Below are 16,919 nucleotides of genomic sequence, written 5' to 3' on the forward strand. Positions count from 1 at the left end.
ATCAGTTCTAATGAGATGGATGAAACTGGAGCCCATCATATATAGTGAAGTAAGCCAGAAAGATAAAGACCAATACAGTATACTAACACATATATATGGAATTTAAAAAGATGGTAACGATAACCCTATATGCAAAACAGAAAAAGAGACACAGATGTGCAGAACAGACTTTTGGACTCTGTGGGAGAAGGTGAGGGTGGGATGTTCTGAGAGAATAGCATTGAAAGAAGTATACTATCAAGGATGAAACAGATCACCAGCCCAGGTTGGATGCACGAGACAAGTGCTCAGGGCTGGTGCACTGGGAAGACCCAGAGGGATGGGATGGAGAGGGAGGCGGGAGGGGGGATCGGGATGGGGAACACATGTAAATCCATGGCTGATTCATGTCAATGTATGGCAAAAACCACTACAATATTGTAAAGTAATTAGCCTCCAACTAATAAAAATAAATGAAAAAAAAAAAAAGTATATATATACATATATGACTGAATCACTTGCTTTATAGCAGAAATTAACTCAACATTGTAAATCAACTATGTGTGTGTTTGGTTGCTCAGTCATGGCTGACTCTTTGCAACCCCATAAACTACAGGCCCCCCCACCCCAGGCTCTTTTGCCCGTGGAATTCTCCAGGCAAGAATACCTGAGTGGGTTGCCATTCCCTTTTCCAGGGAATCTTCCCTACTCAGGGATCAAACCCAGGTCTCCTGCACTGCAGGCAGATTCTTTATCATCTGAGACACCAGGGAAGCCCCAAATCAGGGGCACTATAGCTTGACTTCAGAACCACCATTTAAAGTGAAAGGGGAGACCAGAGGCCACAGCAGCATTACTGTAAAAACCTGAACCATGGTGTGATGGGCAAGCTCCATCCACTTTCCTAAGGAGATGATCCGCTCTGACAGCTACAGGTAATTTAAAAGCTCTTGTGAAGCCTTGGGTGGAAAACAAACGCAACTTCCAGACTCAGCCAATCCCATGGAAGCATTTGAAGAGTCAGCCCTAAAGCATCCAAGGCAGACTGCGACACTTACTTTCCCAGTGACCCATAAATAGGCCCCAAGGACTTTTCAAGAAAACCCTGACAACACAAACATAATGACCCTTTAGTAATGAAGTTGGTGTCTGAGGGAATTGACTGAATTGATGATGGTTATAATCTTAAGAGCTCTTCGCTTCTGCTTGTTTTTCTCTGGGCGATCATCACTGAATGGACATTCCGTCTAATATTTGTTGTTGGCAGTAAAATGGGAATTTCAATTCTTAAAGGGTTTCTGCCTTCAGGGTCTGGGGCGCATTAGAAATGTTGCTTTGTCTGTTTCATCCTGTACACGAATGAGTCATTCTTGATCTCGGGAGGTGGAAGGCAACTACTTAATCAGGAAGCAAGTTCTGTTCTGAAATGTGCATCCTGCTTGCAGAGTGGCTTTACGAAGCATCTTTCGTGTTTCCTCCACAGAAAGATTGTAAATTAGGAAGCAACACTTTGGATTAAATGAGACTCATGATAAAACATGAGCAAAAAGGACAATTAAGGGTTGACTTCCTCTTAGAAATTATAAAATACTTTATGGAATTCAAAGTCCCAGACCAAATATAATAAAATACATTTGTAATGCCTTTGGAACAACAGAAGCATATACAGAGAAGTGGTTTGTTGAAGGCCAAGGCATTATTCCTCCCTTTCTTTTCTTTCTTTTTTCCTAGGGACAGGATGACAAAGTGTGGAATTTTCTTCCACTCCTTCCGGTGCACTGTATACCAATATTCACATGCTTGTTTTCATGCATTTTCTTGTTTGATGACCTAAACAAGATTCTAGAAGGGATAGGAGGGGGAGGAAAGATATTTCTCCAGATGTTCTGTCAGCTCAGGGTGTGCACTGCTGAGGCAAAGGGCATTGGCTATTGAAGAAGACGTGTGAAGCTGAGCCTGTTGGAGGTGAATCTGCATCAAAAACGTGTGATCCTCAGAACCTATGAGCGAAATTCATCCCAAAATAGCAGAAGAGGAAAGGGACATGGAGCTCCCCTCCTGAACAAGTCAGTCTATGTGCATGGCGGAGCGCGGGACCATCCCCAGCAGCTTCCCTGCTGGGCAGGTTGCTGTTTGCTCTGGGAGCAGCATCTCAGGGAGAAGCTAATATTCATAGAAGCAATTCAGCAAGTGGAACCTCTGAGGATGAAGTGGGAAGGATGGAAACCAGGGAATCAGGGAGGGTTGGGGCCCAGGAGGGGAGGCTGGGCTCGCCCAGCTCTTCTGGAACAGCCAGCAACCCTGGCTTCCTGGGGGACTATGGCCTCCAGAACTTGGTTCTTTGCCTGTTCTAGGGATGGACACTGTGGGAACCTGAGGAGAGCCTAGACCCTCTCCTCCCCGAAAGGTTCCCACCTCTCTGCTCTTCCCTCTCTGAAGCAATTTATGCCTCTCCTTTAGAGCGCTCTCTCTGTGTGTGGCTCTGTGTGTGTGTCTATCTCCTTCTGGTCTCTTGCTCTCTCTCACAAAATTTCAGAGGTTTCAAAGACTCCCCTTCAGGCCACATGAGCTGTAGCTCTAAGAACTCCTAGCTTAAAGATGTGACTTTCCTGGCGCCTCCAAGGTCAAGAACCTGCCTGCCAATGCAGGAGACATAAGACACATGGGTTCAATCCCTGGGTCAGGAAGATCCCCTGGAGGAGGGCATGGCAACCCACTCCAGTATTCTTGCCTGAAGGACCCCATGGACAGAGGAGCCTGGTGGAAACCAAGCTGGGTGCACGGTTCACAAAGAGTCCCGACACGACTGAAGTGACTTAGCACAAACATGATAAAGAGGTAGGCAGAGTGTTCTCAGCTCTAAAAGGAGCATGTGGGACTTCCCTGGTGGTCCGGTGGGTAAGCTTCCACACTTCCAATGCAGGGGGTGCAGATTTGGTCCCTGGCCAGGGAACTAAATTCCCACGTGCCACGCAGCATAGCCAAAAAGTAAAAAGTTTTTAAAATAAAAAAAGGAGCACATGTTTGAAACAGAATATAAGATTAAAAAACAACTACACTTTTTTTTTTAAAGCAGTTTGGGAGGTTTTGTTCAACTCCTCACCCATCATTAATTTCAGAAAGAGATGATTCTCTAAGCCTGCACTATAGATTATGCATTTTGGTGCTCCATGTTGGGGTTACAGCCAAAAAGAGTGAGGTGCTAAATATTATAAAATATTTTTTAAAATTAAGATACATTGCCTTATTTGTCCCATAATCCATAGCTATCAGAGGGGGTTTGAGTCAGTAATGGCCCCTTTTACACATCTAATCCACACCAGGGGTAACTTCCTACTACTAATAAGAGGAAAACCAACCTGCAAATCACTTACCCTCAAGCAACTTGTACCCCAAGGGGTATGATGCATTACACTTTATATGGATCACTTTTCGATCTGGGAGCACCAGTTATTCATTCCATGAGCTTACTTTCTATTTTGTGGCTCAGGGACCACTGGATTGACTGTGATACTGCAAATAAATTACAGTCACTAAACTGCTTTTGGAATTTAATTTGAGGATGTCAAGGTAGCATGTGATAAACTGCCACTCATATTATTTAAGTACCTATTTTAAAGAGGAAGATTCAAGATAAGAACTGCCACATGCCTGTCTTCTCAAGTTCACTCTAGAGTGTCATTTTTCTATAAATTTGTTATGTCTCTCTTCCATCGGCCCATTTTGCCTTATCTCTACCACACAGCATCCTCCTTTTGTTGCTAACAAGGAGAGAGAGAGAAAATGGCTTTTGTGAAAGTAAAAGTAAATTCTGCCAACAGAAAATCATTTCCAGACATGAAATCTCTCTAAAGAAAATTTCTGACTCTCTATAATTGAAAACGATGGATCAAATTAGGGTCTAAACAAAAGAAAGTATCTACTAGTTACACGAATGATGCAAATCATACTCAAAGAGACCAGGAAGACTGATCATTGCCAAGACTTGGGTGGCGTATGAGATTTGACTCTATTTCCAAGCTGAAAAGTTAGCCTGCCCGAGAGCCAGGAATACATCAAAGACCCAATACTCCTGGATCAGAGAGAGAGGACAGCTTATTATCCACAAGAGCGGTAGCTAGAGCAACAGCATTTTGGAATGATTTTGCAAGTCCCAATTCGCACAAGGGGTTGCAAAGAAGGCTGAGAGACAACTGTACTTGCAAAGGGCTGCACTACAGGAGAAAGAACTCTGAACTTAGGGAACCCGTATCTTTTATAATAGGCAGTAAGCTCACCTGTTTTTTCACTCTAGAGGGAGAAGCAATCTTTATCCTCCAACACAGTTTGCTGCACACACAATCATACTTGAAAACACTTGTCCACCCCTAAGGCAGTGTCTGGCCACAAACACCCAGAAACTACTAGAGACCTGTATAGAATTGTCTCCCAGCAAGGATAACACTGAATTTGTGTGCATATGTGTGAATGTAGAATGTGATCAAGTCAACATAGCACAAACATTTTTTTAAACCCCCATATACTTGATAGGACTTTCTACCTCTAGAATCCACTGGAACAAGGTGAACCCAAACCCAGCAAGGTCATTTAATGCACCCTACCTTGAAGAGCTTGAAGTTGAAGGAAATATGTACCAGAGATAAATCTGGTCTTATTTATCCAATGGACCCAATAAAAGCATCAGAAGGCCAGATCTCCAGGGCCTAGTTTGCAGTTGTTCTTGTAAGAGTACTCCACTGAGATGCTCATCCAGTGTGCTGTGGTGGGAACACCCACACAGCCGAGAGGAGTAGAGAAAAATCCATTATAAAGCCATTCATTCCCAGGTGCACGACACCACACTGGCATCAGAACACTGAAGAAGTGAAGCATTTCCAGCCCTGGTGTCTGAGTCGGGGAGGAGGGGAACTCCAGGAAGTCTGGATCTTTCTCACTCACCGAAGACTGGGAGAAGCCACCTGATTTTCACAGGCAAATTACAAACACCCAGCTAGTTACATCCCGAACCTCAGAGAGAAATGTCACCAGCTCTCAGTAATAACTCTCTATGATCCTTTGTATTGAAATAAATTCAAAGAAGAAGAAAACAGCAGTGGGGAGAATCACCAGGACCCCTATCTCTGTTCAATCTGAAACCGGCTTCCCCAAAGTTCCAATACCAAATACATTGAGCTCTTCATGTGTTTTTAGACCATAGACAAGCGGCCCTCCCACTCACAGTACTTTCCCCCACCCAAGACATCTTAGGCCATTTCTGCCATCAAAGTGTCCTCAGGGTGGTGCCTAAAGCAGAGGTGAAAGGATGTGGGTGAAGGGGGCGGTAGGAAGCTCCCAAAAGTGTTGGCACTCAAGGAAGATCCCTGAGAAGCAGAGGGAATCCACAGCAGCTTTAACTCGGAAGCAGAAGCGTGGTGCAAGTGCCAGAGTGTAACTCAGCAGTCACACGGAGGGCTGGCTCTGAGCCGGGGCGTCTCGCTGAGCAACACTGGAGGGGCAGGAACAAGAGCAAGCCCCGTGCTTGCAGGCTGGGCGTGGAGCAGCACCCAGAGTGACTCTAAGCAACGAGGCAAACACGCGGCTCCCACTCTGACCATGGAAAGGGATGAGGTCACCTCCCAGACGCACTCCCACCTGCGTCTCCAGGTGGGGGCCTGGTGCCTGCCTGGCAATCTCTTGGCATTGATCCCTTCTGTCTGTACCCCTCAGTGAAAGGGCAGTCGTGGCTCACACAGACCTCATGTCCCCAGCCACTTCGTCTTCTTGGAAAGAACCAGAAATAATGACTTACTCATCTACTGTTGATCGACTGATTTCTGCACAACACACAGCCTTTCATGGGGACTCCAGTTAAAGGAAAATCAAACATCTGTGTGTAACAAGAGTTGGAAACCACATCACCCTGGGCTGCTCTTTCTCCTAAATTTGCCTTCGCAGGAAACTGAAGAAAGGGTGCTCTGTACTTTGCTGAAAGGCCAAGCCCAGGAGCTTTTTGTTAGGGGAGAAAACAAGAAAAGCCCAGGATAGGCTGTGCCACAGCTCCAGAGCAGGCGGGGCCCCAGGTTTTCAGTAGAAAATAAAATGAGAAGTAGTGTGCTCACATCATGGCTGCCACCTGTCGTAACAGCACAAGCTGATGCCCTGCCGTCAGACGTGGGCATTGGGCTACGCAAGAACGGCCAGTGGTCTGGGGTACTCAACCTGGGGACCTTAAAAATGTCTCATCTCTGCTCCTACCTACGGATTCTGATTAAGTTGGTCAGGACTAAGGTCTAGGCATTAGCTGCTTTTAAAGCTTCACAGGTAGTTCAAACACACACTTGGGTCTAATATGCACATACTCTCCAAGGTGGGAAGGAGTCAGTTGAGTTTTCTCGAAGAATCATTTATCATATTTATTCAATTGGCAAACACATATTGATCCCTCTGATGGGTCAAGCACAGAACCAGGGGCCTGATTTATAAGATCCAGTTCCAACCTAAAGAATCCTAGAGTCTAACAGATGAGACAACAGGTGAATGAATAGCCAGTAGTAATATAGTGGAGACATGCCACTAGGCTGTGCACACAATTAGCAGGGGACCAATCCAGCTCTCCAGATACAGCCTGTTGGTGGAGAGGGTGTACCAGACCCAAGCAATAGTTTTTGCAAAGCTTCTGAGGAAAAAAAAAATACAGAGAACATTTCAGACACCCCAAGGAATTCAGTAGGATCAGATGTTAGTCTGAAAGCCTGATAGAGAAGGCTGGAGAGGTAGGTACCAATTCCTTGCAGAGAAGTCAGAGGGAATGGGGTTTTAAGTAGGAGAGTGGAGTGATCAGAGTTGTTTTGGGGAAAGATTATTCTGATTACTGGGTGGAAAACAGATCAGAGGGACATAAGACAGAACATAGGGAAGTCAATTCCAAGATAGTTGCAGCAATCATGGCAAGATTTCACCAGGACAGATTTAAGCAGTATTAGCAGAGGAAAAGCTTGGTGACTATGGATGCATTGGGACTGGGATGGGGAGGCCAGGAGGAGGTCCCAGCTTGTGACTTGAGTGCTCCAGAGAGTCAGGTAATGCCAGGCCAAGAGCAAGGGGTGGGGGGCAGGAAGTGTGTGATGTGGTAACCCTCAGAGGCCTTCAAAGGAAAAGTTCTAAAGATTATAACTTTGGCTGGTCAGACCTAACAGAACTGCTGCAAGTTCTGATTTTTGTGTACTCACAGAGTGCAAGGCATTCTAACAATAATTGGAATATCTGATTCCTCTGAAATCTTGAGAATATACACCAGATGGGCAAAAGGGAGTTTGAATGAAATGAAAGATGCATGGCCTAGGGGAGTGTTGGATTAGAAGGCAGGCAGGGCCAAGGGCACAGAGTTATTTTCTGTTTCCTGCTCAAGCTGGGACAGACTCTCCTTTCACCACCTGATCTGAAGATGCCTCAGGTGAGGTCCAGGATCAAATGAACAAAAGACCTGAAGATGAAAACCTAGGTATAGGTGCTTGGTACCCCTGTCTGTGGCTTCTCAGGTGGCTCAGTTGTAAAGAACCCACCTGCCAACGAAGGAGGCGTGGGTTTGATCCCTGGGTCTGATCCCTGGGTTGGGAAGATCCCCTGGAGGAGGCAAGGCAACCCACCCCAGTATCCTTGCCTGGGAAATCCCATGGACAGAGGAGCCTGGCGGGCTACAGTCTATGGGGTTGCAAAGAGCTGGACACGACTGAGCATATGCGCCCACACCCTTGTCTTCAGAGCATCTGACAAAGTAAAATCATCACACCCATGTGGTTTCGCAAGGTAAACGTGTAAGCAGAGGTGTAAGCAGCTTCGTTTATTCGAGTAAATAGCTTGTAAATAAATCATTGGTAAACATTACAAAATTAAATACATTTTCAAAAGCTTGCCAGTGTACATAAAATTCACAAACATAGTTCTTTTAAAAAATAAAATATGTTCAGAGCACCCTTGATATAAAATGCCTGACCCCTGTCCTCTGACAGGGCCACCTAGAGACACCTTACGGTAGGGAGGGGGGTTTCTATGGGAGGCAGTGGGGGCTTCCCGGAGGACACCAAGAGTTTCTACTCTGACCTTTGACCCCACCCGCATCCAGCTGCATTTTGATCCTTCTCCAAGGAGCCAGTATCGAACTGAGAGGGGCTCAGCAGGTGCCCCAGGCTCAGCTCCAAGCAAAGGGATTGGATCGGGGTGCACGATTAGGGCCACGGTCCTCAGCATAAGCCACTGAGATAAGCCAGAAAGGAAATCTCTACCACACTTCCAAACCAGCCAGTGCTCTTGCATTGACTTTCTTCAGCGGAGCTGAGGTTTTTCTCAGTTGTACACCAGCTCATCGCTCAGCTCACCCACCCTGGTCTGATGCCCCCCAGGCACAGAAGTGACCAGATCTACTTCTAAGGAGGAAGATACTGAATCTGCTCACTTCCTTATGACCTGCTTTCACGGAGAGAGAATAATACATGGTATTTGGTAGAAAGCACAGAATGAATTGCTACACGGCGCTTTCTGGTTCCACGGCTAAACACCCCTCAGATAGTGTGAACATTTCTCAAGAAATTCGAATAGTCATTCAAAGAAAGGGTTCAGAAAACTTTAAAATACCACAAATGAGGCAATAAGTACATGACCTGGCAAAGCATCCCGATTAACAGAATAATACAAAGTCCATAAATTAAGCCCTTGACCAACTCCACATTGTTGTAGTGTAGCTCATTAAAGATACGCTGAGTTCTTTTCACTTTGCTGCAGAAAGTGAACATTGGAGGTCTCCAGCACTCACACGAAGAAGACCTAGTGGCCTCTTGAAAACACACGTACCATGACCTCCAATAAAAGGACGACCACAAGTTTGTTCCATCTGTGTGAAATAAAACTCACATCCACATTTTAACTTAATTGCCTGTAGATATATACAAGTACAAGAAATTCAACCTCTGTGTCAAATGTACAACTCAAGAAAAAAGTATTACCAAACTAGCTGTAAGAAAACCATCATCCCTGTATCGTTAGGTCCTTAACATCTGGTTTCTCTAAGAAGATGCTGCCTGGTCCAGCCCCTGTGTCTGCCTGATTTGATGCTCTCTGGTTGGGCTGAAGCCAGAGTCTGTGATATCTTTGCTATTAAAATATTACACCAACCAAACCTTTAAAAACCAAAAAAGGAACACTCTTGAATAAATGTCTAATAGATACCACCCCTCCCCACCCCCCAAAAAAGTTGCTCATAAGGACAACAGTTCTTTAAGAAAAGTCTTCTTGAAGTCCAAATTCCTTCCTGGGTCTCCAGCAGAGTTCCACCTGGGCTGGAATTATACAGCCTTCTTCTGCGGGGGGCTCAACTTCCTCATGCCTCTTATCCGAGAGAGCAGCTCCTTGACGAACTCCTAAAAGAGATCAGAAGAAGCTATTATGAGAAAGTCACAATATTCAAATAAGCAAATTTAAAATCTGCTTGAAGTCACTGACTTCATCTGCAGCTAACCTTAATTGATGAGCTTGGTTGGATGTGTTAACCCAACTGGTACAGTATAGGACATTTTTAAAGAAATGAAGATACTTAAACTTCTCACCATCCTGCCTTCTCACTGCTGTACTCTCTTTAAAGAGAAAAAAACCAAGCTGCCTTCATTCATTGACATTATCTATTTGGCCCCTGAAAGCCTATGTGGTTTAGATCAATGTTTCACTAACTTCACTAAATCTTTAACACTTGTTTACAAATCACCAGGGAAATGTGTGGATTCTGAATGAATAAGTCTGGTTGGGGCTGAAGATTTTTCATTTCCAACTGGCCACCAAATGATGCCAGCATTAGTCTCTGAATCTCACTTGAAATAGCTAAACTAGACCCATGGTTTTCACACCACGGGTGTACACATCAAATCACTGGTGGGGAAGGAGGGCTTATTAAATAAACTCCAGAGTGCTCAGCCCACTCCCCCCCACCCCCAGAGTTTCTGATTCAGTAGATACAGGCTGTGACCTGAGAAGTTGCATTTCTGACAAGCTTCCAGGTGATACCTATGCTTCTGGTCTCAGGATCTTACTGAGAACCAAGGGTCTAGATCATAATAGAAGTTTCTTGACTTTTTTGGACTGCAAATCACAGTTTGAAAAGAAAAACAAGACACATTTATATCTACAACCCAGTACATACAAAAATACATCTGAAATAAAAACTTAAAGAATGAATACTTACCATATGCCACAGACTCTTTTTTTATTCCACTCTAATTTCATTTAAAATGTAATACTGGGGAAGACCCACTAAAATGATGCTGTGACTATTCATGGATCAGAACCCAAAGAACAATCTAGAATAGTTCTCACTTTAAGCCATCAGCAATCTTTCATTGTTGCCTCATGTGTTAAAGTTTCTGGCTACTAAATAAGTCGCATTTATTAGATAATAATTACTTTGTCTTCCTTTTTTTAGATTTGTTGAAACAAAGCTGACAGCCAATCAGAGTTTCTGATCTGCAAGGGACAGCCAGTGAGTGACAGAACTGCGCACAGCAGGGACATCCTGGAGCAAAAATGTTAAGGAGACTTCCTTTCTTTTAAGACCTCTGAAAAACAGCTTTCAATCACCCCCCAATTACAACCCTCAGCCATAGGTCCCAGACCTCTGGGAGCACAGTCCCTGTGCTTCTATCCAGCTCTAAAACATAATATGCTTAAACAGTTAATATATGAGGAGCTGCCGCGATTTCTTTTTTAATAATCTTTTTGCTATTATAAAAGTTACATGTGCTTTTTCTAGAAAATCCAGAAAATATAAACCAACAACAATTACTCCTCAGAATGAACCACTATTAACATGTTTTCTTCTATGGAAATTATTTTTACCTAATTAAGATTATAATGTATAAGTATATTCTTTATTTGCACTTAGCATTGTGTGTGTGTGTCAGTCACTCAGTCATGTCCAACTGTTTGTGACCCCACGGACTCTGACTCTAGCCCACGAGGCTCCTTTGTCCATGGAATTCTCCAGGTAAGAATGCTGGAATGGGTAGCCATTCCCTTCTCCAGGGGATCTTCCCAACCCAGGGATCGAACCCGGGTCTCCTGCATTGCAGGCAGATTCTTTATTATCTGAGCCACCAGGAAAGCCCACACCTAGCATTAAGTCAAGTCTTTTCCCCACAACATTAAATAGTCTTTTTAAAAAATTAATTTTAATAGTTATACAGTCCTTTATTATATGGATGTTCTGCAATCTGTTTAATTCCTCCATCACTGGATATTTGGCTGGTTTCTGGCTTTTCAAAAGTATAAACAATGCCACAATTAACATCTTTGTGTATAAATCTCTGTATACAATTTGGATTATTCCCTTTGGAGAGCTATTCTGTAGTAGGTCAAAGGACATAAACATTTTAATCACCACCATTTCTGAACTTGGACAGAAGACATAAATATGGGTATGACGAGCACTGATCTAAATGACTTTCAACTGAAAACAAAACAAACAAAAAACCCTAAAAATCTTGTGATCTATACATAGTTATAGCAACCTAGTATACAGAGATGCAAGACTGAAACAAAAGCTTCACATAAAAATGTAACTCTTACTATCTGTAAGATATTTTCTATTTTATTCTATTTTGAAAAAAAATACAGATCAAGATCACTTAATGGTTACTACCCATAGTTTGTCAACACAGTGATCTAGACACAGGTTATTCAATACATTAACCCCTAACCACATTTGGCTATTTCAATTTAAACTAATTAAAATAAATAAAAATTAAAATTCACTTCCTTGGTCACACAAGCCATATTTCAAATGCTCAGTCACCATATATAATATATTAAATTAGCTAATGGTTATCATATTGAACAGTAGGATTTTTCCATCATCTCAGAAAATTCTATTGAACTGTTCAAGATGACAATACTTGGAATCACAAAACTAGATGCAAAAACCTTGGAGGAAAGCGCAAATAGAGAGGGAAAAAAGGCCAAAGACCACGGTCAGAGGCCCTCTAACATGTGAGATCTGGCAAAGGCTTGGCACCAGAAGAGGAGACTGAAAAAGAGGAACCAATGAAATTAGGGGAAACTCAAGAAAGTGTTCTGGTTTTTCTTTCAAAATTTTTAAAAAATTTAAGTATAGTTGATTTACAATATTGCAAAGAAAGTGTGTGGTTAAGAAGCCAAAAGAAGAAATAGCTGATGAGAGATTAAGTCAAAGACAAAGATATTGAATCAGGCAAGAAAAGGGCCATTGTGCCCTGGAGGAGATAAATTTTAATAGAATGGTTGGGATGGAAGCTCTCAACACTAAAAGGGCCCCAGGGACTTTTTTGTAAACAGCTTCACTAAAATATAATTGATATGCCACAAAATACACATAGTTGACATACACAACTACTATGAGCATACTATCTACGCAATGAATATAATGGACATATCCAATACCTCCAGCTGATTTTTCATTTTCCTTGATACTCCTCCCCTCCTACGCTTATTCCTCCTGCCCCAGGAAAACACTGATCTGTTTTCTGTCATTCTAGATTCGTTTGCATTTTCTAGAGGTTTCTATAAATACAATTATAACACTCTATACTTTTTAGTCTGGCTTCTTTAGCTCAGCAAAACTATTTTAAGGTTCAGTAATACTGCTGCATGTATTAATAGTTCATTCCTACTTTGTTGCCAATTGGCATAACCCTTCAGAGAAGTATCACAATTTGTTTACCCAGTCACCTGTTTGAGTTATTCCCACTTTGGGGCTACTATGGATAAAGTTGCTTAAAAACATAAATGTTAGAAAGAGTATGGAGAAAAAGGAATCCCCTTGCACTGTTGGTGGGAATGTAAACTGATACAGCCAGTGTGGAGAACAGTATGGAAATTTCTTCAAAAATTAGGAGTAAAACCACCATGTGATCCAACAATACCACTACTAGGCATATACCCTGAGGAAGCCATAACCGAAAAAGACACATGTATCCCCAATGTATCACTGCAGCACTCTTTACTATAGCTAGGACATGGAAGCAGCCTAGATGTTCATCAATAGATGAATGGATAAAGAAGTTTTGGTACATAAATACAGTGAAATATTACTCAGTCATAAAAAGGAATGCATTTGAGTCAGCTCCAATGGGGTGGATGAACCTAGAGCCTATTATATAGAGTGAAGTAAATCAGAAAGAGAAAAACAAATATCATACATTAACAAATATATATGGAATCCGGGAAGATGGTACTGATAAACTTATTTGTAGAGCAGCAATGGTGACGCAGACGTAGAGAACAGATATGTGGACACGGTGGAGGAAGGAGAGGGAGGGATGAATTGAAAGGGTAACACTGAAACATTGCAGTCCCTTGGACTGCAAGGAGATTGAACCAGTCCATCCTGAAGGAAATCAGTCCAGAGTATTCATTGGATAGACTGATCCTGAAGCTGAAACTCCAATACTTTGGCTACCTGATGTGAAGAACCTATTCATTGGAAAAGACCCTGATGCTGGGAGGGATTGGGGGCAGGAGGAGAAGGGGATGACAGAGGATGAGATGGTTGGATGGCATCACCAACTCGATGGACATGAGTTTAAGCAAGCTCCCGGAGTTGGTGATGGACAGGGAAGCCTGGAGTGCTGTAGTCCACGGGGTTGCAAAGAGTTGGACACGACTAAGAGAATGAACTGAACTGAACTGAACTGAACATTGAAACATATGCACTACCATATGTAAAATAGATAGCCAGTGGGAATTTGCTGTATGATGCTGTGAGTTCAAATCCAGTGCTCTGTGACAACCTAGAGGGGTAGGATGGGGTGGGAGGTGGAAGGGGAGGTTCAAGAGGGAGAGACATATATATACCTATGGGTGATTCATGTTGCTGTATGGCAGAAACTCACACAATATTGTAAAGCAATTAAGAAAATAGAAAACCACACAAATCATAAAAAAACGTTGCTAAAAACATCATGTACAAGTCTTTGTATGAAATACGCTTCCACCTATTTTGGGTGACTACCTAGGAGTAGAAGAGCTGAGGCATTGATCTATTTAGGTGTCTATCCTTACACCAGTAAGGAAAGTGTAGGTTTTTATAAGTCTTAAAATCAGGTAATGTTAATCAGCCAAATTTATTAATCTTTTTCAAAACTATTCTAGGTCCTTTAAATTTCCTTAATAATTTTAGAATTGTTTTGCTTGTAAATGCAAATAAAAACCGGCTGGGTTTCATTAAGACTGCATTAAATCTACAGATCAATTTGGAGAGAATTGACATCTTAACAATAATAAATCTTCTCACCCATGAAAATGGTATATCTCTGTACCTATTTAAGTCTTGTTTAAGCAACATTTTTGGTTTTCAGTGTATAAATATTACACACCTTCTGTCAGATTTATTCCTAAATATTTAATATTGTTGATGATATTGTGAGTGGTGTGGATTTATTTCAATTTTGATTGTTGCTAGGATACAGAAATACAATAGATCATTATATATTTATTTTATATCCTGCAAGCTTGCTGAACTCATTATTTCTGGTAACTTTTGGGTACACTCTTGGATTTTCTACATAGACAATCATGCTGTCTGTGAATAAAGACAGCCTAAGTGAATAGCGGAAGAAGGGATAAATATGTTATAGTATACTGTAACATAATAATGTTACTGCCTTCTTTGGGAAAGACCTGTGTTTGCAGTGCTTACATTCACTTGAGACTCCAAATAACTTGATTTGGGAGAGAAGAGGAGCCTCAACTAACTTCTTTGCAGTTAACACTTAGTATCTGAGGGGCCTTTATTTGGCAAGGAGAGTTGGTGAGTAACACACTATTTTAGGAAGATAAGGCTGGACAGTTCAAAAATGTTAAATTTTGGAATTATTTAACTCTTAAAAGACAGCAGAGTAACAGAAAGTTCTGTTGCCAAGGTGCCCACTGAAATTTACAAGAAATTCCAGAAGACACTTGAGTGGGGGTAGAGAGACATATGAGACTATAAAACAATATAGTCTCATGACCTGGGAGGCCCAGAGACCTTTTTAGGTTTCCTATGAGGTGAAGACATAATGACTAAGATACTAGCCTGTTCTTCTTCTTCTTTTTTTTTTTTTTATCATTCTCAAATAAACAGTAGATTTTCTAATGAGTGGAAAGCAGATGCCCGTAAGAATCTAGTGTCTTAACAAACAGATCCATGTCAGTTTTGTATTCATGAATTATAGTAAAGAAGATTATATACATTTAAACAATGTTATTGCACAGGAATGCAATAAAAATGAATAAACTAGAGCCTTCTGTATGAGCAGGGACAAATCTCAGAAGTCTCATGTTGGGCACAATAAGCAGGCTGAAGAAGAAAAACTACAAAGTATCATTTATATAAAGGATGCAAGATAATCCCTGAGCACACTTGTCACTCCTACTTGGCTGCATGAATCCAACTCCTTTTTGTTTTCCTAGCATCGTGCATAATACAGGAGGTGTTCAGCAAAGGTTTGTAAAGCCAAGAAATATGTACATGAAGCAGTTAATTCACACAGCGAGGCATTAAAGTGAAGCAGCAGGGAGAGAAAACACCAGAATCTTTGTATATCAATGGAGGAGGCTGGAATGGTACAAAGTATCAACTGGCTCCAGCTACTCTGGAGGAAGGTTCCAGAGGTTCTCCTTTCAGCGCTGGAACACTAGGCCACCTGGGAGAGTTAGGGAAGAGGAGGAACATTTGGGGGAGAGTGGAGTCTAGGATGCTGGAAGTGGGGAGGGCAGCGAAGAGAGGAGAGGTTTGCACAAGCACACACACAGAAGAGATCAAAGAACAATAGAAAGAAAAGAAATGTCTCCAGTGACCCTGGAAACCTGACTCAATGACATGAGGCCACTGGATTTACGGAGAGACTCCTAGGAAAGAAAAGGCAAAGCAGGCTTCTGAGGGGACCTGGCAGCTTCGTGAAAACAGAAGGTCCGTCCTCGCTCTGGAGTTTGGGCGGTGTGGGCTGGCACGGGGCATGGCCTCGCGGTGACCACACTCTGAGCTCTCGTTCCTAATTCCTCCTGGGCCCCGTGGCTTTCAGCTGCCACCCTCTCTCGCCTGCTGGGATCTGTGCCAGAGGCGGCAGATGGATGCGCGCTTTGCAATTATCACCAGAGCCAGGCGTCTGCAGCCCTTCCCTAGCAGCTCAAAGTGACTCATCTGTTAGTGATGACACTGCGCTGCTTCGGGTGGGTCCATCGGAAAGTGGGAGAAGGAGAAATCTGGGTGTCACTACAGACCACTGCTGTGTGCGTGACTAAGCTGCACTCAAGTCATTGGAAAAGATAAACAAGATAAATGGATATTATGACGCAGCCCTTTGATGAGAAATATTTCCCAACAACAGATTTTTTCCAAAGAAATGCTTAAAACTGCCGATGGTGAATGATGTCACCAATGAGAACGATTGTGTGCCACATGCAAGTTCTGACAAAGGGCGCCCAGCAGAACTCTGGGGGCTTTACCTGCTTGTCCAAAAAATGCCACCCACTGCTCAGGTGGCGTGAAAAGAAACAGCAGAGGAGGATTCTGAAGGCTGGAGCCCATGAGGATCAGCGACTTCCCATGTGCCTCCTCTTTGTCACCCCAATCACTGCACCAAGCATTTCCTAAAAAGGCACATTCAGACCCATCTGTCCCTGAGCCTCGCTGCCAAACGATGGCAAATCAAGTCAACTTGCACCTGTTTTATGTAGCTACCTGACACTCCGTCCAAAAAGCCTGGCATTCAACAGATGACACGGGAATCAGGCAAGTTGTGATTGGTAGACATGGAAGAATTTCATTTTTTTAATTGACGTATAATTGACATATAACATTATATTAGTTTAAAGTATACGACATAATGGGCTTCCCTCATAGCTCAGTTGGTAAAGAATCTGCCTGCAATGCAGGAGACCCGGGTTTGATTCCTGGGTTGGGA

General features: G+C 42.7%; 1 protein-coding gene across 1 annotated transcript in view; it reads right to left on the minus strand.

The window, feature by feature from the left end:
- Window positions 1-7,783: 7,783 nt before the first annotated feature.
- The window catches only part of PPP1R14C (protein phosphatase 1 regulatory inhibitor subunit 14C), a 79,966-nt gene continuing 70,830 nt past the window's right edge, over window positions 7,784-16,919 (minus strand). Inside the window, exon 4 of the mRNA XM_070461403.1 lies at window positions 7,784-9,371. Within this exon, the coding sequence (XP_070317504.1) occupies window positions 9,297-9,371 (75 nt within the window). The 3' untranslated portion in view covers window positions 7,784-9,296. The remainder of the gene's footprint in view (window positions 9,372-16,919) is intronic.

The sequence above is a fragment of the Odocoileus virginianus genome, chromosome 34 (genome assembly GCF_023699985.2).
Source record: "Odocoileus virginianus isolate 20LAN1187 ecotype Illinois chromosome 34, Ovbor_1.2, whole genome shotgun sequence".
NCBI classification, from domain to species: Eukaryota; Metazoa; Chordata; class Mammalia; order Artiodactyla; family Cervidae; genus Odocoileus; species Odocoileus virginianus.